Here is a 27,475-nt window from a genome sequence, read left to right as displayed (position 1 = left end):
GCATAGCAGAGCTACTTGTCTTGCTAAACTTAACATTGAACCTTGTGGTTTTTATTGATTGTAAACATTTAGTAATTTTTAAAGCTGTACAGTGATACCTTGGGTTAAGAACTTAATTCATTCCATAGGTCCGTTCTTAACCTGAAACAGTTCTTAACCTGAGGCATGTTTTTGCTAATGGGGCCTCTTGCTGCCGCTGTGCTGCTGGCACATGATTTCCATTCTTATCCTGGGGCAAAGTTCTTAACCTGGAGCAACCACTTCCTGGTTAGTGGAGTTTGTAACCCGAAGCATCTGTAACCCAAGGTGCCACTGTACACACCTTGCCGGTTTCTGTGACATAATGGAAACTATGCATGGGCTTACACAATTACTGGACCATTTTGTTTTTTATTCATTCATTCCCAAGATTTATATGCTGCTCTTTAGTTTGGAGATTTCTATAATGACTAACAATTAATGATGTAAATAGCAGCATTAGTAAGTTAAGATCAGGAGCATCAGCCTGTTCTTTCAATACAACAGATGCAACTCTAGCATTACAATAGTTCTAAAACAGTTAAAAGACTCAGACAAATAAAAACGTGTTCAACTGACAGACCTCCCAAGGAGAGTATTCCACAGCTGGGGCGCTGCCACAGAAGTCTCTCCCACCATCTCACTTCTAAAGGCAGGGAGGACTTGGAGAAGGGCCTCCCAGGATGATCTTAGTGACAAATCACATCATGCGCCAGCTCACTGGGAGCAATATCTCCTCCTCCTCTGAGCTCCCTTTGCCACCTGACTTCATAAATTCCAAAGAGTGCTGTGTGCTTAGGGGGCAACAAAAACGAGACAAATTCATTAGGAATTGATTTGACTTAAGGCAAATATGACTACAACATCTGCCTGGGACAAAATGAGGGAATCTGAATTAGGTTCTCCATGTAAAGTGTCCCATATGGGTCCACTCACTTGTAATTTTATTAACCCACTCTCTTCTAACGTGTGCAAGTTGAATAAATCCATAGATACCATTGAACCGGTAACAGAACCAGCTGAACCAGACCAACAAATGAGAGATGACTCCATTTTATTTTTAGCCCCGAAGAATGATCTGGTTGAAGACCCGACAGGTCGTATTAACAAAATTATTCAAACAACTAATGATCACTCAACTAGTGGCACGATACCTGTTGACTTAATTTCGCTCTCTCTAAGTAATACCCCCCTAATTCTACCATCTGGCTCTGAAAAGTCGACTATCTTAGGCCAAACATCTGCCTTTAGCGAGACGAGTGGCACGACTTTACAGCCAAACCACCCCAATAAATTCAAACAGTTGGGATGTATAGCACGATTGCCACCTTCTCAAAGGAAAATTACTGATTTTTTTGAAGCTGAAATTCCCCCAAAGTTAGAATCCCATTCCCACATGATTTGACTACCTAACGACCAACCCAACCACTCCTTGATGTCATTTTTATGCTGGAATATTGTGGGATGGAGGGGGAAGAAATCTGATCCAGACTTCTTAAAATTTGTTAATTTATTTCAAGTAATTCTCCTACAAGAAACTTGGGAAGAGGAGGCGATTGACGTAAATGGATACGATACCATTTTGCTTCCAGCTAGCCCCTCTCTTAAAGGTGGACGCCCTAGGGGAGGTTTGGTAATAGCCATTTCCCTCAAATTGCAAGCAAAACTTACACTTGTTAAATCTTCCTCTCCTTACGCGATTACAGGACTGATTTCGGGAGGGAAATTTGAATTACTGGTAACAAATGTTTATTTCCCCCCCGGGGGGCAGGTAGCGGACCTCCATTCCAAATGGGAAACACTTGAAGAACACCTAGTTTTCTGTTATACTAAGTTCCCAAATATCTCAGCAGTCATGGGAGGTGATTTTAATGCTCGTACAGCTGCAAACTGGGAAGCGCTAGGCAAGGCCAAATGGTGGGACATACCTGATTACCAGAACTTGGATTTCTCCCCCCATATACAGAGAAAATCGAAATATAATAGGGTTAACGAAGCGGGAACCCTTCTTTATCAGCTGATTTTACGTTTGAATTTGATAATTTTAAACGGAAATTGTCCCCCAGATATTCCGGGTGAGTTTACTCATTTGAGCACACTTACAAGTAGTGTTCTCGATTATTTTATTGTTTCCAGAGATTTATTCCTAAATTTTTCTTATTTTAAAATAGAAAACGTCCAAATGAGTGACCATCTCCCCTTGAGTGCCAAGCTTTCCCTAGACTGGCAGTCTATCAAGCCTAGACACCCCATAAATATGGAAATAAATACTGCAGAACAAGTGAGAGGAATAAAATGGTCAGTAACTCAAGCCCAAAAATATATGGAATTCTTCCAACAATAGAAAATTCAAACTCATGTTGTTTTAGATTTAGATCTGTATGGGCATGAACGAATTATTAATTCATTCTCTTTGCTTATAGAAGATCTTATGTCCTTTTTTGCAATACCAGCCATCCAAGTAAATCGGGCCCATTTTAAGACCGGTGCCCCCTGGTTTAATTTAAAATGCAAACAAGCTAGACGACATCTCTGTGCCATTTACAATGAATATAAATCTTCTGGTGCCTTAGTATTACCTAGGAATTACCAGCAAGCAAAAACAGCATATAAGCAAGCCCAGAGAATGGCTAAGCAAGAGTGGCAACATAATCGCTGGCAGGCGCTAATAGTCGCCTCTAGTTCATGTAGCTCACGGAAATTTTGGCAACTGGTTAATAGAAGATCAAGGAGATATCCCTTAACAATAATTCCTGCCCCGGTCTGGGAATCCTTTTTAAGGAAATATTTTGCGTCACCAGATTCCAATACCAACGTTCTTGATGATGTATTTGACCATCTCCCCATCTGGCCTCCTACTGACCCCAACGAAATCTTGAATTTAATCACTAAACTTAAAATCGGCAAAGCCCCTGCGCCAGATTTGGTTCTGGCGGAAGCCATAAAACTACATTCCGACTGGTGGGCAAAAATCCTGGCTGTTACTTTCGATGCTATTAATACAACTGGAAGGGTGTCAAAAATATGGAAGGACGCTATTATAATTCCAATATATAAAAAAGGCTCCCCAGACGATCCGGAGAATTATAGGAATATTAGTTTACTGTCAATAGTTGGAAAGATATACACACGTTTTCTGCTGAATAGACTTACCCAATGGGCTGAAGAAAAGGAACTGATAGGCCCCGAGCAAGCAGGATTTAGACCAAACCAGTCAACTACGGACCATGTTTTAGTCTTGCACCATCTAGCCCGGAAATACTCCTCTTCAAATCGGGGCCAACTTTGTGCGGCTTTTCATAGAATCATAGAATCATAGAGTTGGAAGAGACCACAAGGGCCATCGAGTCCAACCCCCTGCCAAGCAGGAAACACCATCAGAGCACTCCTGACATATGGTTGTCAAGCAGGAAACACCATCAGAGCACTCCTGACATATGGTTGTCAAGCCTCTGCTTAAAGCAGTGTTTCCCAACCGGTGTTCCGCGGCACACTAGTGTGCCGCGAGACGTTGCCTGGTGTGCCGTGGGAGGGAGGCGGGCGAGTATCTCCTGCTGGATGCAAATCCAAACATGGTGGGTGCCTCCCTCGCTCCTTTGTAGGCGGACCATCGAGAGAGAAAGAAAAGGAGGCGAAAGAGCGAGAGAAGGCGCCTGTCGAACAGCTCTTACTGTCGAACAGCTCTTACTGTCAGGAAGTTCTTCCTAATGTTTAGGTGGAATCTTCTTTCTTGTAGTTTGGATCCATTGCTCCGTGTCCGCTTCTCTGGAGCAGCAGAAAACAACCTTTCTCCCTCCTCTATGTGACATCCTTTTATATATTTGAACATGGCTATCATATCACCCCTTAACCTCCTCTTCTCCAGGCTAAACATGCCCAGCTCCCTTAGCCGTTCCTCATAAGGCATCGTTTCCAGGCCTTTGACCATTTTGGTTGCCCTCCTCTGGACACGTTCCAGTTTGTCAGTGTCCTTCTTGAATTGTGGTGCCCAGAACTGGACACAGTACTCCAGGTGTGGTCTGACCAGAGCAGAATACAGTGGCACTATTACTTCCCTTGATCTAGATGCTATACTCCTATTGATGCAGCCCAGAATTGCATTGGCTTTTTTAGCTGCCGCGTCACACTGTTGGCTCATGTCAAGTTTGTGGTCAACCAAGACTCCTAGATCCTTTTCACATGTACTGCTCTCAAGCCAGGTGTCACCCATCTTGTATTTGTGCCTCTCATTTTTTTTTGCCCAAGTGTAATACTTTACATTTCTCCCTGTTAAAATTCATCTTGTTTGTTTTTGCCCAGTTCTCTAATCTGTCAAGGTCGTTTTGAAGTGTGATCCTGTCCTCTGGGGTGTTAGCCACCCCTCCCAGTTTGGTGTCATCTGCAAATTTGATCAGGATGCCCTTGAGTCCATCATCCAAGTCGTTGATAAAGATGTTGAATAAGACCGGGCCCAAGACAGAACCCTGTGGCACCCCACTAGTCACTCTTCTCCAGGATGAAGAGGAACCATTGATGAGCACCCTTTGGGTTCGGTCAGTCAGCCAGTTACAAATCCACTGAGTGGTAGCATAGTCAAGACCGCATTTTACCAGCTTCTTTACAAGAATATCATGGGGCACCTTGTCAAATGCCTTGCTGAAATCAAGGTAGGCTACATCCACTGCGTTCCCTTCATCTACCAGGCTTGTAATTCTGTCAAAAAACGAGATCAGGTTAGTCTGACATGACTTATTTTTCAGAAATCCATGCTGACTATTGGTGATCACAGCATTCCTTTCTAGGTGCTCACAGACTGTTTGCTTAATGATCTGCTCCAGAATGTTCCCTGCTATTGATGTCAGACTGACTGGGCGGTAATTATTTGGGTCCTCTCTTTTCCCCTTTTTGAAAATAGGGACAACATTTGCCCTCCTCCAGTCTGCCGGGACTTCGCTTGTTCTCCAGGAATTCTCAAAGATGACTGCCAGTGGTTCTGAGATCACATCTGCCAGTTCTTTTAATACTCTTGGATGCAGTTCATCTGGCCCTGGAGACTTGAATACATCTAAACTAGCCAAATATTCTTGTACTATCTCCTTAGTTATTCTGGGCTGTGTTTCCTTTGCTGAATCATTTGCTCCAAATTCTTCAGGTCGGGCATTGTTTTCTTTATCGGAGAAGACTGAGGCAAAGAAGGCATTGAGGAGTTCAGCCCTTTCTGTGTCCCCTGTTTGCATTTCACCATCTTCTCCTCTGAGTGACCCCACTGTTTCTTTGTTCTTCCTTTTGCTACGAACATACCCATAAAAGCCTTTTTTGTTGCTTTTAACCTCTCTAGCCAGCCTGAGTTCATTCTGTGCTTTAGCTTTTCTGACTTTGTGTCTACACGTGCTGGCTATTTGTTTGAATTCCTCTTTGGTGGTTTCCCCCCTTTTCCATTTTTTGTACACATCCTTTTTTAATCTTAACTCAGTTAAAAGTTCTTTAGATAGCCACCCTGGCTTCTTTAGGCACCTTCCATGTTTCCGTCTCAATGGTATTGCCTGACGTTGTGCTTTTACTATCTCCCTCTTAACAAACTCCCAGCCATCATGAACTCCCTTTCCTTTTAGTATTGCTGTCCATGGGATCTCACCCAGCACTTCCCTAAGTTTTATGAAGTCGGCTTTCTTAAAGTCAAGAAATTGAGTCCTAGTATGCTTGGCTGCTCCTTTCCGCTGTATAGTAAACTTCAGAAGAGCATGATCACTCGCGCCTAATGATCCTTCCACATCTACCCCACTTTTATCGACCTTAAGGCTGCATTTGACAGCGTCCCCAGAAGGTTGCTCTGGGAAAAGTTGACCCGAAGGGGAATTGATAGAAGACTTTTATGGTTAATAATCCAGCTGCATGAGGGGTCGGCTGCTAGGGTGAGAATAACCCCAGCCAGCGATCTCACAAACTCTGTGCCCATCAACAGAGGAGTCCGGCAAGGATGTATCCTAGCTCCTTTTCTTTTCAATTTATTCATTAATGACATGAGGATACCATTGGCTGAATCTCAGGAAATCACCCATGCCCCCCGCCTCGCAAACTATCGTTGCCCACTATTACTCTATGCTGATGATGCTGTGATTTTATCCTTCTCAAGAATTGGCCTCAGGAGAGCATTAAAATTCTTTGTTTCATATTGTAAAACAAATTCCCTCACTATTAATCAATCTAAATCAAAAGTACTAACCTTCTCAAAAAGTCGGAAATCCTATAAGTGGCAATTAGATGGAAAACCTATTGAACAGGTCTATAAATTTCAATATCTGGGAGTCTTTCTCCAATATAATCTGGGTTGGAAGGCCCATATTGCACATATTTTAAACAAGGCCAAGGCCCTATCATTTGCGCTTTTTCTTTTCGGACGGGGCTCTTCATGTTCCATCTGCCCTGAAAGGAGTCAAAGCTAAAGTAATTGCAACATTGGCATATGCTGTTCCTTTATGGGGGACCGCAGTAAACTTGATACCCTTGGAGGTAATTCAAAATCAATTTCAAAGACGACTGCTAAAACTTCCTCAGTGTGTTAGTAATGCAGCTATTCGCTTAGAATTAAAAACTACATCTTTAGAAAATACTCTTTGGAGGCGTAGCCTTTGTTACAGGTTGTCCTTAAGGCATAGGCTCCCGAATTTGTATTTGATCCAATGCCTTTGGAGAGATAATTTTCCCGTCCTAGGGGCAAAAGAGATCCATTCTAAAGTAGTGACCTATGGATTGTCTCCATCAGAATTATTGGAATTGGACCTAGCCACAGCAAAAAAAACCCTTACTCAAAAACTTGAGGAGATTGACCTACAACAAAACACCATTTCGGGTAGTGGCACTTGCTCACCATTAAATCTTGGCATAGTGCCCTCACAGCAGATACCATCTTATTTGACCTCTTTGTCTGTAGCGGCCCACAGATATGCCTTTATTAAGGCAAGATTTAATGCCTTTCCTTCCAATGTCATGAATAATAGATTTTCCAATGGTCGGATCTCAGCGGTGTGTGTATGCGATAATAGATCTATAGAATTTTTACAACATATACTATTCTGTTGTTCACTACATTCAGTTTCTCGGATCAGATTTTTGTCCCCTTTATTATTGGAAATCTCAGGTGACTCCTTGGAAACACAGCTTTTATTTATATTTATTGCAAGACTCCAGACACATCCAAGTAAGGCACTGCATGTGGCAGTTTGCCATTCTTTTAAAAAAAAACACAATATATATATATATATATATTTATTGCAAGATTCTGATCCGAGTAAGTCCCTTTCTGTTGCCAGATTTTTGATAACAGTATTAGCTTATAAAAGGAAAAATGGATTACTCTATGATTATTGATTTTGCCTAAATAATATTGATTTATACTGATAATTTGATAATTTAAGCGCTATACTGTTCTTATTTTAATGGAATTTAGAAACTTACGGTCTGAGATGTACTTGATTTAAACGTAATTTAATCTATTAATTTTATCTTGTTATACCTGTGTTGCTGTATGATGTATTGAATATGGGCCTATGGCCGTAGTAAACTATCTATCTATCTATCTATCTATTTGACTTAATAAGGTACACAAATAAGGAATGCCAGCAGACTTTACCCCACTCATCTCCTGTATGTGAGAATTTGGAATTCTTAAATCTTTAACTTTGCACTTTGCTCCTTGCTGGTCCTCTTTCCCTCTGATTATACTTACTTATAAAGCGTGTTCTACTTTTTCTTTGGTCTTGTTGAGAAGATGGAAAGCGGCAGGTGATTTAATGTTCTTGAAATTGAATCACATTTTTTATAAGTGACCCCAGTGAAATGTCTGCAATCTGTGGTTATTTGTTATTAGGATTGATTCTAGTTTACTTACGTATTTTACTACGTAATAATAGTAATAATAATAATAATAACAATAACAACAATAATAATAAATAATATATTTTCAATCAAAGAATGCAAAGTTGGGAAGATCTATCTTCCTTCAGGAGGAGCATCTGCACAAAAGCACAATCTTGGCATTTTATGGATAAATACATGGGAGCAGTTTCCAAGCAAAGCTGATGGAGTGTACAGTCCCATTGCCCTGGTAATTCCCTCCTCTCCCGAGAGCTTTTTTGAGACTTGCCTGATGAGAGAACAAGAGGATTCTTTTCAGGCAGGCTTAACTATTGACTGCCCTTGATTATTTGTATGGAGGATTAACTCAGATGGTGAAGAATACCAGGCCATCCCCCAAATTAATCCTGATTAATTTCCGCATAAAGTCCAATAAGTGGGGGGACGGGTCTGCTGCACCAAACAAACGAAAAACCCGTGTTGTCAGCGACCTATTTGTGATATCTGAATGACCCATTTGCAATAGTTAGCCCTGTCTGGAAGCAGGCGCAGTCTCTGCAGAGGTCCTGAAAGCAGCCCTGCTTCACAGGACTTTTTTTTTTAAAAAAAATGTTCTCAAATCAGAGGCTTGGAGAAGGTGGAAAGAGAAAATAGCAATTAACCTCAGCTGCTTTGCTAGACTCCTACTGTAGGTGTTGGTGACTTGTGGAAGCCACCTCCCGCATCCAGTGTGATGTACCAGCAGAGGATGCGGAGCTCCAGCCTCAGAGGCCTCAGAGATTTCCTGCTCCCAGCAGACAGCTTCTTCCAGAGTCCCCAGTTTAGGGGGAAACTCCTCTCCCACACAGTTCAAAGTTACAAAGTGTTTGTTGTCTCTGGACACAAGACAAAGCTAAACTCTACTATCTACTATACACAGTTCTTCTGGTCCTTGAATTAAAGAGATATATGTACAGAGAGATCTGCCAACACTATCACCATGCAATCTAATGCTGCCGTGTAATGCCCACAGTCTCTTCCCCTGACTCTCGTGGATCCAGACCCTGACAGCAAACAGGGCAGCATCAGGACAGGACATATTGAAAGCCATGCCCTAAAGACTACATTTCTGAACCAATGGGATGATGACTGACTCAGCAAGTCATACACTTAACCTTGCTGGTGTTGCTGTGGTAACCCAGTGCACCTGGCATCCAGATGTGGGCAATGTGCTCCTCAGTGCACAAGTACTGTTTAATTTAACCCACTGTTCGCAACAATAGGCTATGATGCATGCTTACTTTGAAGCACCACTGAAAGTGTGGCTTACATCTGAGTTAACAAATATAGAATTGCACTCTTTACTAAATACATACAAATATGCCTAGCAATCCATTTAATCGGTGATCCTGATAATCCTTAGATGTGAGAACCACTGAAATAAACTTTGTGGCCTACACTTACCCAGTAACTTACTACTAGCTCAGTTACTTAAATGCAGAGAACATAGTAAATTTTGATTTTCCACATATTTAACAGGGTCAAATATAGATTTGTTATAATTTCTTGGTCCTGAAATGGTATTATCTGAAACGCAACTATGACTTTAAGATGGTTACACCTGGTTTTCTAAGTGAAAAGTATGCACTGAAAACTGCAGTGCTGGCCTTTGTGTTTTTAGCTCTAAAGATGGCTTCCGCACAGGGTCACAAAATGCCTCGGAGTGTCAAAAGCGCAGAGCCACTTCATAATCTCTGCCACTCATTCTTTGCAAAATGCAATTTTGTACACATAGACTGCTTGTCATATCAATGGATGCATCACCAATATTTATAGAAACATTCTACTTGTTGTCATTTCTTCACCATGCTCATATTATCCTTTAAGAAAGAAAATTGTGGGTGCAGATTGTGAGCTCACTGGAACTGCTGTGCTGCTCCTTGGCTTTCAGGGTCAACCTCCCTTTCAATGCTGCTTTGAAATGAATAAGCAGTCTTTGCAGGTACAAAACCAAAGCCCAAGGACTTTTACCTGTAAAGAGTTGCCTTGAGGAAGGAGAGCATAATAAGGATTAAAAGCAGTGCTTTTAAAAGGCACTGATTGAAAGGGAACAACTGCAGTATAAATGGAGCAACTTGTGTAATCTTGCTGTTCTGTCCCTTTAACATATTGCATCTTCACATTCTTTGTTTAGTAAAAAAGCGTTTGGAAGGGAACAGTGGTGAAATGTCAAGGGCCAACAGTTTCACAGAAGACATGGACCTCATCTCTGAAGAGGCACCTTTGCCTGCTGTGTCTGATGTGTCACAGTAAGTGCAATAATTATGAGTGTTTCTTAGAAACACATGGCATTTGCAGATGTTACAAAGTCACTTGTGCAGAGTTGGAGGCCAGTCAATTGGCCAAATATTGTTTGTTGGACAGTAGATTGATTCTGTGTTATTTGGCTCCAGTTGATTCTGTGAATGCAATTAATGTGCAGTTTTTTGTAAATAGAAGCCCTGGGGAAGTTTGAGCAGCCTTAGCACCACGAAGGGTAAACAGGAAACACATAGCTCTTTCTCTCTCTTTTGGGGTCCGAACAGAAAAGCTGCTTCTCCAATGTGCATTTCAAGCACACCAGCGGAGATTTCCTTTCAAGTTTGAATAACTGCATGTTAGAGAAATGCACAGTCATTGTCTTAGAGCAATTAATATCACATCTTGGGCCCTTAGGACTTTTGAAACTTCGGGGAATTAAGCGACAACAAAGAAGGGGTTTTTTTTGGTCTTTTATAGCCCTAGAATGTGGACATTGTTGTATTTACAACTGTGAAAAAATATACAGTGCCTTTGTTATTGTGAAGGAGAGGACATATATAAACTAGCTTTTAAAAATTGAGACAAATAGCTGTCAACTTTCCCCTTTTTTAAGGGAAATCCTATTCGGAATAAGGGAATGTCCCTTTAAAAAAGGGAAACGTTGACAGCTATGCTTGTTGATCAACTGAGGTGTTTTCTGCAGGATGGATGTTAACTCTGTTATTTGAATAAGGTTTATATAGCAGTGTCTTGTGGGCAAAGAATTCAGTACGTTCCCTTTTGGTCTGTATGGCCTATTTTATTTTGTTTTGGTATAATATTTTGAACTATTATGGTGGATTTGTATTATATATATTTTTAAAAAAAATATTAGTGTTATAGTATGCTGATTGAAATGTTAGCTTTTTTGTGAATAAGATTCCATGTAAGGAGCTGGTTTTAATATTTTAAACTCTGGGACCTGCACACCCCCAAAACTACCTTTCACCTTGTGTGCCTTGTGGCCTATTTAGACCTTTTTCTGGAGCCTGATTTATGTACTTTCACTGTATTGTCAGCATGGTTTTAGTGAGAAGTGGAACATCTTTGCAACAATCCTGGGGCAATGGAATACTCCCCCAGAGGAGGGTTAATAAATTACATCTTTACAGAGTTGGAAGAGATGCTTTCATCGTCAAAAATTTGGTTGTGGTGCCTAAGTACTCTTCAGAGAAATTGATTGAGAAATTAAAAATTAGAAACACTTAGTGTGTTGTGAGCTTAGATATTCTGCCAGAAATTGAAACCTCGGGATCAAAATTTCAGAGAGTCAGTGAATGGTTTAATAAGACATGGCACCTGGCCATAATGGCCAAGCTTCCTGAAGTCCTACATCTTTATGATGGAAGACAAAGACAAGAATACTTTGAGAAGCTTTGGACTCCACTTATTTTATATATGGATCAGAAATTTAATACAGACATTTTCATATAAAGGCTTTTTAATTGCTACCATAATACATGCATGTTATTGTTACAATTATTATATATATGTATTTTAAATTTTATTTTCTTTCACAAAATTTATACACCACTTGATTGTTAAATAACTTCAAAGTGGTCTACAAAAAGAATAAACTATGAAATTATCAATAAAAACATTCAAAAATATTTAAAATCAGCAATAAGCTAAAAACCAGATTAAAACACATGGCAATATTATGTTCTTGGCAAGCCCCACAATGAACACAGTGAAGGCGCCTGCTTGATGCCAATAGGGGGGGAGTTCCAAAGTGTAAGTGCTGCCACATGAAAAGATTTCTTCCTTACAGATGCAGAATTAAGGTTATATAGCACCTGTAATGGTGCCAAGACCTCACAAAGCAACATGTAGAAAAAGATATATCAGGCACATGAGATAGGTGAAGGATGACTATGAGAAAGCTTTTCTAAATCACACAAGTCTGACCACTCTTAAGGAAAGCACCAGGGAACAGAGAGGTTTTCAAAGTAGCATTGAATGTCTGCACTGAAGGAACCAGGTGTAAATCAGTCATGTGGATCAAGTAAATTGTTTCTGTAAGTTTTGTACCTAAGCATGTAAATTACTACATTTTATCTGATATATGGTAAATATTTTTATTTTGTATGTTAATAGTTTAAATACTAATGCTAAGTCACAGTGAACTATTTCTCATCACGTATTTTAAAGTGCTGGGCTTTTCTTCGCTGTACTAAAACATGGCATGGAAAAGTTTGGAAGTAAGGTTTTATTCAATCTTAAGAGTACAAAGCAGAATTGTCATTTTGTGAGCTTGTCCAAATGCATATGCTTACTTTCATATATCATTCTATTGAGATTAGTGCTGAAATATAAATAGCAGCAACAAAAAATCCTGTGGTGCCTTAAACACCAACAAATGCATTATGTCATATAAGTAAGAGGGGACATGATAGAGGTGTATTAAATTATGGTGCATAAAATAATAATACTAGAATTCGGACATATGCAGTGAAGCTGAATAACGGAAGAGTCAGGATTGGCAAAAATAGTTATTAGCACAGTGCATAGTTTTGTTATAGATTTGTTATAGATTTGTTCCAATGAGAGGCAGTAGTAGCTACGAACTTGGATGGCTTTGAAAAAGGATTAGAAATATTCACGGATCAGTGGTCACTAACCACAGCAGTTATATTACACTTCTGTTGTTGGAGACAGTATGCCTCTGAAGAGCACTTCCTGGGAATTGCAGGGGGGGGGACGTTTTTGCACTCCTGCTCTGTTTGTGCCCTGCCCACCGGCATCTGGTTGGCCTTTCTGAGAAGAGGAATCCTTTGGCGCGATCAAGTACGGCTCTTCCCTTAAGCGTCTAAGGAAGTGGACTTCAGACTTACCGTATGTCATAATAAGCATGTTAGTCTTTAAGGTGCTACAAGACTCTTTGTTGTTTTTGCTGCAACAGACTAACATTGCCAAATATAGAACTCTTCATGCCAGTGGTGGGTAGAAAAAGAGGTGCCAGAACTCACCATGAACACCTCCCTTGTTCACTTAGAATGGCAATGGTGTTCACCTGAAGGTGCCAGAGCCGAGTTCCATTGGGTTCTGGTTGGAAAAAACCCCTGGGTAGAACCAAATCTGGCAGTGGAACAAGGGTGGGAGGGAATCAATGAATCTGACTCTTCCTTTGTGTGGTATGCTGCATTCTAGCCATGCAAAAGTCTCTCCTCCATACAGAAATACATACATGCGCATGTACACACCCACCTATCCTGGCAAATAAAAATAATTTTCACAGTTCAAGGACATTTCAGCCAGGCAAAAATACTTAAGGGGTCAGTTAGGGACATGACTCGAGGAAGGGGCATAGTCTAGGTAAAGTATCGAGGGTCATATACAGGGGCCTGAAGCTCCCAGGGCTGAGGTTACCATTCCCTGCAATAATCCCTAAAATGATGTAGGTTTGACTGATTGAGACCAGCAGAATGTCATCCACTGAGTTTTGCAGCTGAGTAAGGATTGAACCTGGGTCTGTTTATGGTGGTCCAGTTATTTACTGGAGTCAGATGTGCCCTCATGTACCAGATGTACCAGATATTTCTATTGAGGTACATTGAGGTAAAGTGGGTATTGGCCTCTCTTTTATTTCTTTGAAGTGCTACTTGAAATAGCTGTTTTAACTGTGATTAATGCTCTTGTACTGCCAATTTTGCTTAACTTTTTATAACTAAACATATAGCACAGCCCATAACAAACCATTTCTTTCTTTAAAAACAGATGTATAACCAGGTAAGCATGTCTTAATAATGTTTATTTAAACCTGCTTGTAGTGTGATAACAGCATGGTTGAGTTTTATGCTTGATACTGTACTTTTTGATCATGAATTGGGACTAGAGGATTCCACATCTGATAAAATCACAATTCCTGACCACTTCACACTGCCGTTTTCACAAGACCAGTACCTTGATGGGGAAAACTAACTAACCAACAACCAACCAATCTGATATCTGGGTGAACTGTGCTACACCATGCTGCCTGAGATTCTGGTCACCTTCATTTCCCTGGAATACCTGTACTGCTGTTTTAGTTCACAGTGTGCCTGGTTGCCGAAGTCTTTAAAAAGGATAAGGATATTGCAGCAAAAACCCTCAGATCCACCCACATGCCCATGCTGGGTACTACTGTACCTTTCGCTCTATAGGACACACTTTTTCCCTTCTAAAAAGCAAGGGAAAATGTGTGTGACTCCTATGGATCGAATGCAGGGGGGAGGCAGGCGGGAAAAGCCCCCAAGACCTGCACGCAAGCTCCGTGCGGCTCTTGCGGGCTTTTCCCCAGGAGGGAGAAGAGACTGACTGGCCGCATAAGTCCCTTCTCCCACCTTGTAGAAAAGCCCACAGGAGCCGTGCACCCTTTAAAGAGCGCACGGCTTCTGCGGGAGGTGGGAGAACTGCACAGCGACCCTTCAGCCACGTGCCTGCCCTGGCTTCTGCCTTAGCTGTGCGCAGCCTCTTCGGGCAGGGGGAGCCTTCATCCCGCTGCCCTGAAGAGGCTTGGCGTGGTTATCCCAGAAGCCAGAACAGCCACATGGTATGCCAGAAGACAGATCCCTCTTGCTGTTCTGGCTTCTGGGATTCAAAATATTTTTTTTCTTGCTTTCCTGTCCCCCAAACTGGGTGCGTCCTATCAATACGGTAACCTGTTTCCCATTGTGCCACAGCCTCCACATCTGTTGCTGTTTGGGTCTTTGGATATAGGGCCTGAAATCAGCCCCAACAGGGACTCTAAGCAGATACTATGCGGAAAATATGTGGGTTTGGTATCTGCTTTTTTGTTTTTTGTTTTTTTGTTACGTTATATTGGCAGGCATGAAACACACAAAAAAAATGCATTAGGGTGTAAGTGTAAGTTTATTCAGTCTGTCAGGTGATGCTGTGGTTGCTCGAGAGCAAACAGGCAAGACTCCGAACTGTCTTTTCCAAGCTTTATTCTCCGTACAACTATTTACAGTGAAGAGCGTCACAAGTTCATGTCTGGCTCAGTCGCTAGCAGAATCTGGGAGTGGCCGGTCCTTGTACTTCCCCCAGCATAACAGTCGTGTGACCCCCATCCCTCTCCTCCCCTCTCTGTGCCGAAACCTACTGCGCAGAGTGGGCGCTGGCAAAGGCGTACTACCCTCCCCTCCGCTTTGATCAGGCTCGGTGTTGAGACTCTCCCTAGCATCTCCTGGTCCCTGCACCTCCTCCCCACTGGAGGTGGGGCTTTCCTCCTCGCCAGAGGAAGATCTGCTTCGCAAGATCTTCGGAGGTTCCCTATAACACAACTGCCCTTCCACCTCTCGCCTCTGAGCTGATGGCAGTTCCCTGACACAGTCTACTCAATAATAAATGTAGTTTTATTTAACCATATTTGTGGTGAAACAGAATTGAAATGAAAGTTACTTGAATCATAGTTCAGTATGCCATCTTTTTATTAGATGTCTCACTATGGAAAAAGTTTAAATGTATTTCCTGGATGTATTGCATAAGGTAGTTTTTAAAGAAATAACGAAAGGAAAATGTATAAGCAAGAGAAGAGATGCAGCTGAAATTAAAGTGACACAGCAGAGTTCCTTTGCTTTATGGCAAAAACCCCCCCAGAGGCCTATTGCTTATAAAAAATGACACTTGTTGGGCCAATGACACACTTGACACACATGATCTACAGTGGTACCTCGGTTTTCGAACAGCTTTGTTCTCAAACTGCTTGGAACCCGAACACTTCAAACCCAGAAATGAGTGTTTCAGTTTTCAAACTTTTTTCGGAAGCCAAACATGCTCCGATTTGAGTGTGCACTTCTGTTTTGAGCGAGCGACTTGGCCCCAGCAGTGACTGCCGCCGCTTCCTTCCCTTCCCTGGGATGGAAGTGGAATTGGGCGGCTCCTCAGAATGGAAGTGACTCCGGAGTAGGGAGACTTGGAAGTTGGCGACTCTCCCCCAGCACGCAGAGGCGGTGTTTGGGGGGGGAGCATGTGGTGGGGGAACTATGCTGCACAGATTGACCTTCTCGCTCCTTTGCCTTCTCTCCCTACCCCTGTCCCAAGCCCGACCCCAAGCGAGGCAGCGCAGCCACATTCCTGAGCAGAGGATGGGGTGGTTGCACTGAGCGCAGGCTCCAGCCCACCTGGCCGTGTCCCAGTGCCGCCATGCCAGGGACACGCAGGCAGCCTGTGGCTGCTGCTTTCTGATGCTGCTCGAAGTGGAGACAGAAGCCCTGGGACTCACCTGGGGAATGGGGAGCATGGGCAGATGCTGGAAAACATGCAGGGGAGGAAGGGGGAGGTGACTTGGGTGGGGGAAGAGAACACTTGCCTCCCTCCCCCCCCCACTTCATCCAGTTAGCCACCTCCTTCCCCATGCGCATCCAGTTGGAGTGTTTCCACACACTCTCCCACTTAAACTCCCCCCTCCCACCTTGTCCCTCCAATGGCAATGGGTAGATCACTGCCAGTTTTTGATACTGGATAGTAGATTGCAGCCTGGTTTATTGCTTTCATTTTATGGATCAATGGTCTCATTACATAGTAAAATTCATGTTGAATTGCTGTTTTAGGGGTTGTTTTTAATTGTCTGGAACGGATTAATCCATTTTGCATTACTTTCTATGGGAAAGCGCGCCTTGCTTTTGGAACGCTTTGGTTTTGCAACAGACTTCTGGAATGGATTAAGTTTGAGAACCAAGGTACCACTGTATATGGTAAGGTGTACATGTGAGCCAACTTCCAAATGCATTTCTGCTCAAAAATTTCCCTCCCCATGCTGCCAACAAGGACTTTATCTTGATGTCTGTTAAAAAATCTAGGAAACCGGCAGATGATGATGTTGATGATAATGATTTAAATGTGGATTCATACTGTTTGTTACATAAGTCAAGTGCCTGCCCCTCTCTCTGCTGAACAGTGGCAAGAGCCCATTGGGTCTCAGGCACCCCCACAGGGTCTGTCCCCCTTTGAAGAATGGAAGACGTGGCGGAGACTGTTGCGCTTTAAGAAATATGGTTTATTCACCCATTTACACCTTCAGTCTGCATGGAGGGAGTCTAGATCTTATGTCATGGTCACTTCAAGAGGCAGCAGTGCAGGCGTCCTTCAGCCTGCCCGCCCAAGATGGATCTCAGCTCTTCTTCCTCCGAACAACCCCCCCTCCCCTGCAGTTGCCCTGGCAACCTTCTAAATCCCCAATCTCTGTTCACAAGTGGGGCAAGGATTTCTCTTGTATTGTTAATGCTCCTCAATTGTTCTTTTCATGACCTAAGCTCAGCCAGATTGTCTTGTATAAGCTAGGCCAGGAATTCCTTTGCAGCTTGCATTCTCCTTCCATATCACAAATGACCAAAATGCTAGCATTATTAATTTCTTGAGCTTACCCTAAATCTATAACAATACTTTTCATTTCTGACATCTTCATCAGTCACAGGAGACCCTGTGTTAGGGTTGCACCACAGACCTGTGACTTTAATTTTGAGTTTGAAAAGAGCAAGCTAGCCCTGAATAAGAAGCAATAGTGGGTTCGCAGGGTTTTTCACTAGGGAACTAGAAGAACACTAGCCAAAAGGTCAAGGTTTTGAATGCAGTACTAAGATGCACAATTAAGCCACATCTTCTGCCTCTAATCTAATCAGGAAGGGTTTTCCATCTGAAGAAGAAGATGGTGATCATTGAAGAGAATCTGCAGATATCACTTCTGTAAGAGAAGTGCCTTTAAACAGGGAACAGAGTACACAAAGTCTAGGATTCAAAATCACAAAGAAGATTCCTCCTTTTTGAATAATATATATCTACTTTTTGGATAAATATCTTGAACTGTTTTGTGCAGACACATTCACAAAAAATGTAACTTTGGCACACCCCTAACTATTACATACATCTGTTGACAAAAGCATGGTGGATTTTGCTAGAAGACAACTTTTGGACATTAGAGGGCACTCTGTCATAGCAAAATGGTGGAAAGCATTTCACCTTTCAACAAATGCTTTAACTGATAAAAAACCTTTGGTGAGCATGCATTTTGAGACAAATACATTGAATGTGGTCGCTAGTTTCATACTTGGTAGCTGCACTTGGGTGTACAGTGGTACCTCGGGTTAAGAACTTAATTCGTTCCGGAGGTCCGTTCTTAACCTGAAACTGTTCTTAACCTGAAGCACAACTTTAGCTAATGGGGCCTCCCGCTGCTGCCGCCGCGCGATTTCTGTTCTCATCCTGAAGCAAAGTTCTTAACCCAAGGTACTATTTCTGGGTTAGCGGAGTCTGTAACCTGAAGCGTCTGTAACCTGAGGTACCACTGTATCATGCTCTTCAGAAGCACAAGTGTATGTTTATATACAGAATCCATATGTGCATTGTACATTGCTTGCCAATCTTTGAATAGAAATAAGCATTCACTATTCTCCAATGGAAGCTTTGACAGCTACAAAGCAACCTGTAGTTTAGGGTTTAGGGTTCATCAGGTTTTGTCCAGTAGACCTTGTTGCCATTACTTGGTTCAGTTTCTCTATTTAAAACAAAATGAAAAGGAGGAAGCAGGTTTTCTGGCGTGGAATCTGGATATGACAATCAGGGCAGTGGTGGGCTTTGGAGTCTCAAATCTCAGCAGCACCCTGTGCAATACCAAAATTTGGTGCCCCTGCTTCTCACCTTCCATTCTACATCATAGTTGTGGTGCCCCCTGTGGTACCCCAGGGGTCCACGTCCTGTGCTCCAGGAAATTAGGAGATGAGTTCATGATGTCATCACTCAGACTAGGGGCAGACTTTGGTAATCTTTTGCAATATGGCATCCTGTGCGAGGTCAAAATTTGGTGCCCTCAATCTTCTCGATTTTATGCCCCCTCAGCTTGGCACTCTGTGCGAGAGAACCACTTGTACCGGCCTAAATTGGTGCTGTCAAGACCAGGCACAATACAGCATGGAAGCATGGACCAGCTTCATCACTCTAGGACAATGTTTCCCAACCTTTTTTCCAACTGTGGTCCTCTTACGACCTTGTTTCCTTCCTGTGACCCCCCGACCCTGTCCTACTGGTAGAAAGGTAGCTATTTAAATGTTTTAGTTGTAAATAGAACATATTTTATTTATAATTTATATAATTTATACAAAATACAATTACTTAAAATGATGGGAACACAAGGAAATATTGTTGAAGCAGAAAAACATAGAATCATGGAGCTGGGAGGGACCCCAAGGGTCATCTTTCTAGTGCAGCCCCCTCCAAGGTAGGAATCTCAGCTAAAGCATCCATGACAGATGGCCACCCAACCTCTGCTTAGAATCCTCTAAGGAAGGAGAGTCCAGAAACTCCCAAGGGAGATCCATCTTCCATGTATTATAAAAAGTAAACAACGCTTATTTGACCCCTGACCTAACCCCCCTCTCCAGTATCCTCCTCATTTGCCCAATCCCTGACACCAACATATAATAAAACACAATTAAACTTTAAAAGAAAGCTTCCCTTTGCAGTGCTGCCTTCAGATGGCTCAGGGGTTGGATAACTCCATACCCTTCAACATTTCTCTGGTGAAAATAGGGATGTCCTAAGGAAAAGCGGGGCATTCCGGGATCAAATCAGAAACTGGGACAACTTCTGTAAATCTAAGCATTTCCCTGGAAAATAGGGACACTTGGAGGGTCTGCAAAAGGTGTACAGGGAGTTCTGTATATATGGGAGAAGTTTAAAAAGGAAGTGGTCCTCACTGACCTGGTGCAGAAAGACCTTGTCATCTAGAGGAGCCCTGGCAGCCTAGGTAAAACACTACAGCTCCCCACAGCGCCACCCGTGTCCCTGAGTGATAGTAAATCCTTTCGTCCATGTCCATTTTGGAATCTCTCCACTGTGATCACATATTGGGATAATATTCCATTTCCCCCTCTTATTATATATGAAAATCTTATTGGTGGTTCTGCTAGGATGTCTAAAACATTGAATAAGAATTAATGAGAACTGACAGTGAATTTACTAATAGCAGTAAGAATTGCTTTTGCAAAAGAAGGACTTGGGACAATTTGGTATTATCACTGAAATGGGAAAAATAATTTTCTTAATGTTCAGAGGTATAATGTAGATATGAACTGGATAAAATCTATGTAATATTAGAACAATTATTAGAAAAAATTGACAAGACCCCAATCCTTTTAATATTATAAATGTTTCATGCTATGTATTTCATACTTTGAGTTTATCTGTAACTTACAAATATTCTTAGGGTGCCTCTGATTTGAGAAGTTTATCAATTAACTATACTGCTCTGCCATCTGTATGTGGAAATATTTATGCATAAATATCTTGGGAGTGTGTGTTTCATTTACATATTCAGGATTTTACTATCTGAAGTGGGGCAGAAATGTTGCTTTTTCCAGATTGCTTTGGCTAGCAACCGTGGGTGCAGTATGCTCTACTTCTTTGTTGCTTCATAATTTTTCCAAAATTGCTACAAACATTAGATTAAAATGTAATTTTTCAAGGGCCCCTTCCCCTTCATAACTAAGCAATATGTTTAGAGATGTTATCACTGTTCTCTCTCTCACTCCTCTTTTCCTTCCTTCCTTCCTTCCTTATTTTCTTTTAACCCCCCCCCCCCCAATTGTTTAGCTGTTTGTTAGTATTGCTGAGGCAATTTATCTCTGGTCTCTAGGTCAAAATGAATGTATCAGACCATTACAGTACAAAAAGCTTAGTGCATGGCCACTCAAGCCTACAGCCAGTTACTGCCTTTCATTCTCTGTGACTGTTTAACTTTGCAGTGTGCTGCAAGGGCATTTTTCATAAGTTACGGATACTTATCTCATGCTGGTTTACTTTAGCAGGGGTGCATACAGCCAGATAGTAGTGAGACTAGATCATTGTGATGGCGTCTACTTTGTCTGCTGTCAGCAATATATGGTTTTGCGCTCCTCGCTTCCCTGAATGGTAGGAAATTTCAGGGAAGTGCCTTTTTAAAAGATGAGTTTCCTAATGGGAAGAAGGCACTGGAGACATGTGTGTTTGTAATCAGATATTTACAGATGTAAGCATTGAGCATAGTGGAGTACTCAGTGGAAATCTGTAATGCATGGGAGTAACAGTCATGTTACTCGGGTGGCGCTGTGGTCTAAACCACTGAGCCACTTGGGCTTGCCGATCAGAAGGTCAGCGGTTCGAATCCCCGTGACGGGGTGAGCTCCTGTTGCACGGTCTCAGCTCCTGCCAGCCTAGCAGTTCGAAAGCACGTCGAAGTGCAAGTAGATAAATAGGTACCGCTCCGGCGGGAAGGTAAACAGCGTTTCCATGCGCTGCTTTGGTTTGCCAGAAGCAGCTTAGTCATTCTGGCCACATGACCTGGAAAAATGTCTGCGGACAAATGTCGGCTCCCTTGGCCAGTAAAGCAAGATGAGCACCGCAACCTCGGAGTCATTCCCGACTGGACCTAACGGTCAGGGGTCCCTTTACCTTTGCCTTTAACTGTCATGTAGCTGTCAAACCCCTTCCCCCAACACCCAAGACTGCTTCTTCTCATAATAATAATAATAATAATAATTTATTATTTGTACCCCGCCCATCTGGCTGGGTTTCCCCAGCCACTCTGGGCGGCTTCCACAGAAACCAAAAAACACTAAAATATCATACATTAAAAGCTTCCCTGAATAGGGCCGCCTTAAGATGTTTTCTGAATGTCAGGTAGTTGTCCATCACCTTGACATCCGATGGGAGGGCATTCCACAGGGCGGGCGCCACCACCGAAAAGGCCCTCTGCCTGGTTCCCTGTAGCTTCGCTTCTCGCAATGAGGGAACCGCCAGAAGGCCCTCGGTGCTGGACCTCAGTGTCCGGGCAGAACGATGGGGGTGGAGACGCTCCTTCAGGTAGTCCCTTCTGCCTAGCTGTAGTCATACTGTTCCTTTCAAGTATCCAGCATACTGCTTCTCTCAAGTATCTAGCAGACACTGAGATAAATACATAGGTACTTCAATAGCTAGTAGATACCAGCTGCTAATGCTCTTTTAAGCAGTCATCCTTTAATGCGTGTTAAAGCATTGTATTTAGCTATGAAAAACGACAAAAACTTAAGGGGTGCTTATTTTGCTGGGCAAGTTAATCTATTATATCTCACCACAGTTGGGAAAGTTTAGTTTTCTATTATTTGTCTAAATGAAAATTACTTTCTATGTGTTGCCAAATTAGAATACCAAACCGCAGGACTCTCAGGCAGCCTGGACTCTCGTGTCTCTTCATCAGGACTCTTCATCCATGCTGCTCCCCACTCATTGTCTGAAGTGGTACAGTGAGGAAAATGCCTTTGTAGGGATACCTAAAATAAAGGATAGGCTGTCAAAGGGGCCTTTTCTTATGCAGACATTTGTCACCTAGACAACAATTCTGTGTGGCCCCATAGGCGCCGACTCCATGGGGCCTGAGGGGGCTCGAGCCCCCTCAAAAAAATTTTTGGGGGGGCTCAGCCCCCCCAATAATCTCGGCCGCCCTTCCAGCAGAGCGCCGCCGCCGCCCCCACCTCCTCCCCACCTGCTCCCTCGCCAGCCAGCCAGCCAGCCGCGCGCCCTAGTCGGAGAGCCCCGGCCGTCCCCCGCGAGATTAGGGAATCCCCGGGGGCGGGGGCTCCTGCCTCGCTGCTTCGCAGCACCACCGCCACTGCCAAGGCACTGCCGGGGGGAATTTCCTTCCTCCTGGCGGTTTCAGCCCCCGCGAGAACAGGGGAATCCCGACCGGCCACACCTCCCAGCCAGCCCTCTCTTCTCCGGCTAGCCCCACGTTTACCGCATATCAGCTGTTCCGGAGCTGATTAATAGGCGCAGCACACTTTCCCCTATTCGCTCACGAGGAGGCGGCGCCACTTTATTTGCATATTCATGAGCTTATTTATTATTCATGAGCTTTCCCGGGGCCCCCCAATATTTTTTATAAGTCCGCGTCCCTGTGTGGCCCACACCATTTACAGCTTTATTGCTCTCAGTTTTTGCTGTTTCCTACTCCTTTCCTCACAAGTGCAGTGGAGACAGGGCATTTTGAAAAACCACTCACCATGATCAACTTATTGTGGCTTTTTATCACATTAGAATCACAGAATCTTTCACCCAGTGTGGGTCTTGAACCCATGATTCTGAGGTTGAGAGTCTCATGCTCTACCAACTGAGCTGCCCCTCCAGTAGTTTATTTGTGGGAGGTTTGTGGTGCTGAACTGCAGAGACTCCAGGCAGTTGTAGTTTTTCTCATATTGAACCAATTCTCTGGGCCTGTTTGTGGCTTCCAGGAAGAGCATGCACTGCTTTTTAAGAAAACAACCTTGCTTTATACATTTACAGGGAAGCTTACCTTATTTTATAAATCTGTGTTCATGTTGAAGAAATCAATTAGCATAAAATGTGTTAAGTCATGGATAGGTAGTTATCTAGACTGGAAATGAATAAAGCTGTCATTCTGAGCAGGAACTTTAAGTCTTAATTTAATGCTAGACCACCCATGACATGTTTACTCATGAATTTGTTGCAGTGAAGTCAGGAGGAAAGTTTTAAATTTATCTCTAGAGCTTTGATTTCTCTTGTGTACAGTAGATAACAAATGTTGAGAGCATTAATATACACAGTGAAATCTAGACTTAGGTAAAGAAAGTAATCAAGCAAAATAGTGGCTTTTCTTCTGGAGTGTACATGCTTAAAAGAAAACAAGACCTCAGCAAAAATTACCTCTACATAATCTTTCAAAAAGTTGAAACCCATTGTTGTGCTACTACAGGAACTGACTTTTTCAGCATAAATGCATACATGCCTAAACAGTGGATAACTGTCAAGACTAGAAAGCAATCAGGCACAGAGGTCTAAAATTGGGCTTCCCAACTTCTATTTCTGTTGTGACCACTTTGTGTTAGTAGAGGCAATGTGTGCATATATTTCAAACATCTTGGTCCTGAACTTTCCCTAAAGTGGATTTGGATACCCAAAGAATACAGAGTGTATTTAAAGCTGAATTCAGTTCAAAATCTTAATTGGAGACAAAACCCCACCTCATATGGAGTTGCTCTCATTGGAAACCAAAGTATTCTCGCAAGTAAAGCCATCCTCACAAAGAGACCTCCTTGACAACAGATGGACCCTGGGTGTGGACCCCCAGTTTCAGCCCCAAAGCCTCTGTACCAGGCTGGAAGAATTGCTCAAATAGCATCCTTCTATCAGTACTGTGCTTTGTACTTGACCTGCTGCTCGTCTGTGATCAGCCCTTGCTTGCCGGGAATTGGACCCAGGACTGGGCCTTGACTTGCCTCTTACCTGAGCCTTTGCTTGAAAAGTAGGTTTTGCTGTGCTACAACTGTATCCTCCATGGCAACCTCTGCATTGTTGTTTGATTGATTGCATTAAAATCCCTCCCTTTCTCCAAGGAACCCAAAGCAGTATTATGGTTCTCCTTCTCATTTAATCCTCACAAAAACCCTGTGAGGCAGGTTAGGCTGAGAGGCAGTGACTGGCCCAAGGCCACCCAGTGAGCTTCATGGTTAAGTGGGGAATTGAACCCTGGTCTCCCAGGTTCTAGTCCAGCAATCTAACTACTGCACCACTCTGTAGTTTATGGAACCTAATGGAAGCCATGAAGAACCAAACCAGCCCTTATCTGCAACCTCCAGCTCTGGGATCTGTTTCTTGGTTACATGAGTCTGTGACAGAATTGTGGGATTGTGTTCTAGTGTGATGGGAAGCTGGGAACTAGCTGTGATGGCCTGGGATTCGGACTCGGAGGCTGAACCTGAGGGATCCCAGCCTGCACAGGATTCCCCGCCTCCAGAACCAGCTGAGCCGGGGCTGGGGCCTGAGCCTGAAGGGTCCTCACCTGTGCTGGATCCTCAGGTGCAGGCACCAGCTGAGTCGGCTCTGGCTCCCGAGGTGACGGAGGACCCATTGCCTGCAGATGCTCCACTCTCAGCCCCGTCAGAGGAAGCCAAGGTTGCCTCTGGGTCCGGTGACCCTCCAGCCTCTCCTGAGCTGCAGAGGCTCAGGGCAGACAGGCAGAGGGAACTAAGTTCCCGCAGGAGGAGTGCTCGCCTTAAGGCCAGGAGAGGCGAGTCACCAGAGGATCGGGGCCGCCCTATGCCTCGGGGCAGATAAAAGCCGGCCAGCCCCAGTCCCAAGTTGTGGGAGCAACGGAGCTCCTGACCCCACCCGACTCCCTACCTTGGACCCAGCTTCAGCTTTGACGGACTGTCTCCCTACTGCACCCTCGACCTTGGACTGGACTCGGACCTCGCCTCACGGTTAATCCTCGGGACCAGCACACTAGCTTTGCATATAACATAGCAGTAACAAGTTACGATTTCTTCCAGTTTCCAGGTGCAAATGTGATTTCATCTTGTGACTTAGCAATCATGCATATATGTACAAAGTATTTTTCCAAATAACTTTTTGGCATGCTTTCATTTGTATATAGCAGCTTTTCTTAAGTCCCCTGAACAGTTAAGGTGGCAAGATTTTGTGAGTTTTATCTCATACACCTGAATGTAAAAAAAATAAAAATAGTTTATGATAGATTCAATGAATGAGTTACACTCTCAAGGAAAATTTTCTTTACATCTGTCCTAAGTCATTAGGGTTTGTTTAAAAGGATCTCTTGTAAGCTAGAATTTCTATTAGTTTTTAAAAGCTGGTAATGATGCTTTCAAAAGCAGACCTGCCAAAACATGCATGTGATAGGTGGTATGTGGCTGAGAAGTAGCGATGACATGATCTGTTATTGCCAAGAGTCCAACTGGTAAGGGCAGAATAATTTGGGCATGGAACTTGTTGTATTTGCTGTGCTTTTTCAAAAACTCAAGAATCCCTGGGTCACATGGCAAGAACTCACTCTGTGGCTCCTTCTCATAACAGCATTGCCCAAGTTTTAGAAATGCTGCCTGAGAGCAAATTGATAGACAGGAGCTGGCACAAGATATTTTGGCACCTGAGGTGAACCACAATATGGGACCATCAGGGAAGAAAGGGTGAGCAAAGATCCACATTAGGAACAAGGGGGGGGGGGAGGAGGCCAAGCAGCACTTCCTATTTCGCAAGAGGCCACTGGGGAGGGGGGCTGCAGAAGAAGGGGCAGAAGCAGTCTCCAAGGAGTGTGCCGCAGCCATTGCTGCCACGACTGCAGCTGGCAATGCATTCCTTGGAGGCTGGGTCTGCTGCCTCTTTGGATCCTGCTACCTGAGGCAGTTTCCTCGCCTTGCCTCAAGGGTTGGCTGGCCCTGTTGATAGACTTCTTCTCTCTGTCTGTATAGAGCACAGAAAGGTCAGAAACAAGTTACTTTTGCTTGCTTTTCAGAACAATGGCTGTATTGGTCTGTTGTATTTATTTATTTTTAAGTCCTCTATACTTAATTGAGAGTAAGCCCATCAAAACATAGTGGACTTTATTTATGAGTTGGCCTGCATAGGATTGGGAATTTTAATCTGAGGTAGCTGTGGTGAAGTTGGGCAGTCTTTATTCTGGATTATTTATACAGAACACTTTTGTCTCTGGCTCTGTTCATAATTGACTTTGCCCATCTCTGACAATATAGTTCACAATAGATTCCCCGCCCCCAAAGGAATGGGGCCTTTCACAGAAAGAAGTTTTCCCACTCCTGACATAAGTAATGTAGGGAAGAAGAATACTAAAACAGTTCCTTGCATTGCAAAAGTCTACAGCATTGCCATCAGCCCAGAAATTTATCTTCTTGGCGAGTTGCCTTCCTGCCGCTAGGAAGCCTGTTTCTCATTAAATGTCTGTCACAGAAACCCAGGATTCTGAAACACTTGCTACAGTACGTGTTTGGCTCTCAGGCGTCACTGGCCATTCCTGCTGGGCCTTAGCGTTGGCCTTTGAGAACGGAGAGTTTTGCTCAGAATGCACTTCCCAGCATCTTGTCAGTGCCATGAGAATCTGTAGGGACAGAGAAGCTTTTATCTTTTACTGTTCTTCCAGTTGAGAAACTGCTAATACACTTCTCCAAAACTCCAGGATTCTTTGAGATTAGGAATTGCCAAATCTGCCACTTTTGGTTTCTCTCTATTTCTCATTTTTCCATTCTTCATTAGCATTCCAGACCCTCCACAAATGCCCCATTTTTTAGGGACATCCCTGATTTAGAAAAGCGATCCTGGTTTCCGATTTGATCCCAGAATGTCCTGCTTTTCCTTAGGATGTCCCTATTTTCATTGGAGAAATGTTGGAGGGTATGGCATGTTTTTACGTGCAGTTTTGTCTAATATATACATTTTTACGAAGCAATTTCCCCTAATACAGTATATTTTTGTATTATATACATTTTACCCCAATATATGCATTTTTGTACACATCGCTTGGTTTCTTCAGAGAAGATTGGCTCTGTTT

The 27,475-nt window shown here is 43.1% G+C and overlaps 1 protein-coding gene across 6 annotated transcripts in view; it reads left to right on the top strand.

The window, feature by feature from the left end:
* Positions 1-27,475, top strand: part of LOC308585396 (potassium voltage-gated channel subfamily KQT member 1-like) — a 395,874-nt gene that overhangs the window by 98,823 nt on the left and 269,576 nt on the right. For all 6 annotated transcript variants that reach the window (XM_081191024.1, XM_081191022.1, XM_081191023.1 and 3 more), the window contains one exon: positions 10,025-10,139. In XM_081191024.1, coding sequence (XP_081047150.1) covers positions 10,025-10,139 — 115 coding nt within the window. The remainder of the gene's footprint in view (positions 1-10,024; positions 10,140-27,475) is intronic.

This window comes from Podarcis bocagei (assembly GCF_964188305.1).
Source record: "Podarcis bocagei genome assembly, chromosome: 4".
Taxonomy (NCBI): domain Eukaryota; kingdom Metazoa; phylum Chordata; class Lepidosauria; order Squamata; family Lacertidae; genus Podarcis; species Podarcis bocagei.
Note: the sequence above shows the minus strand (reverse complement) of the source record. Positions and strands in the feature narration are given on the sequence as shown.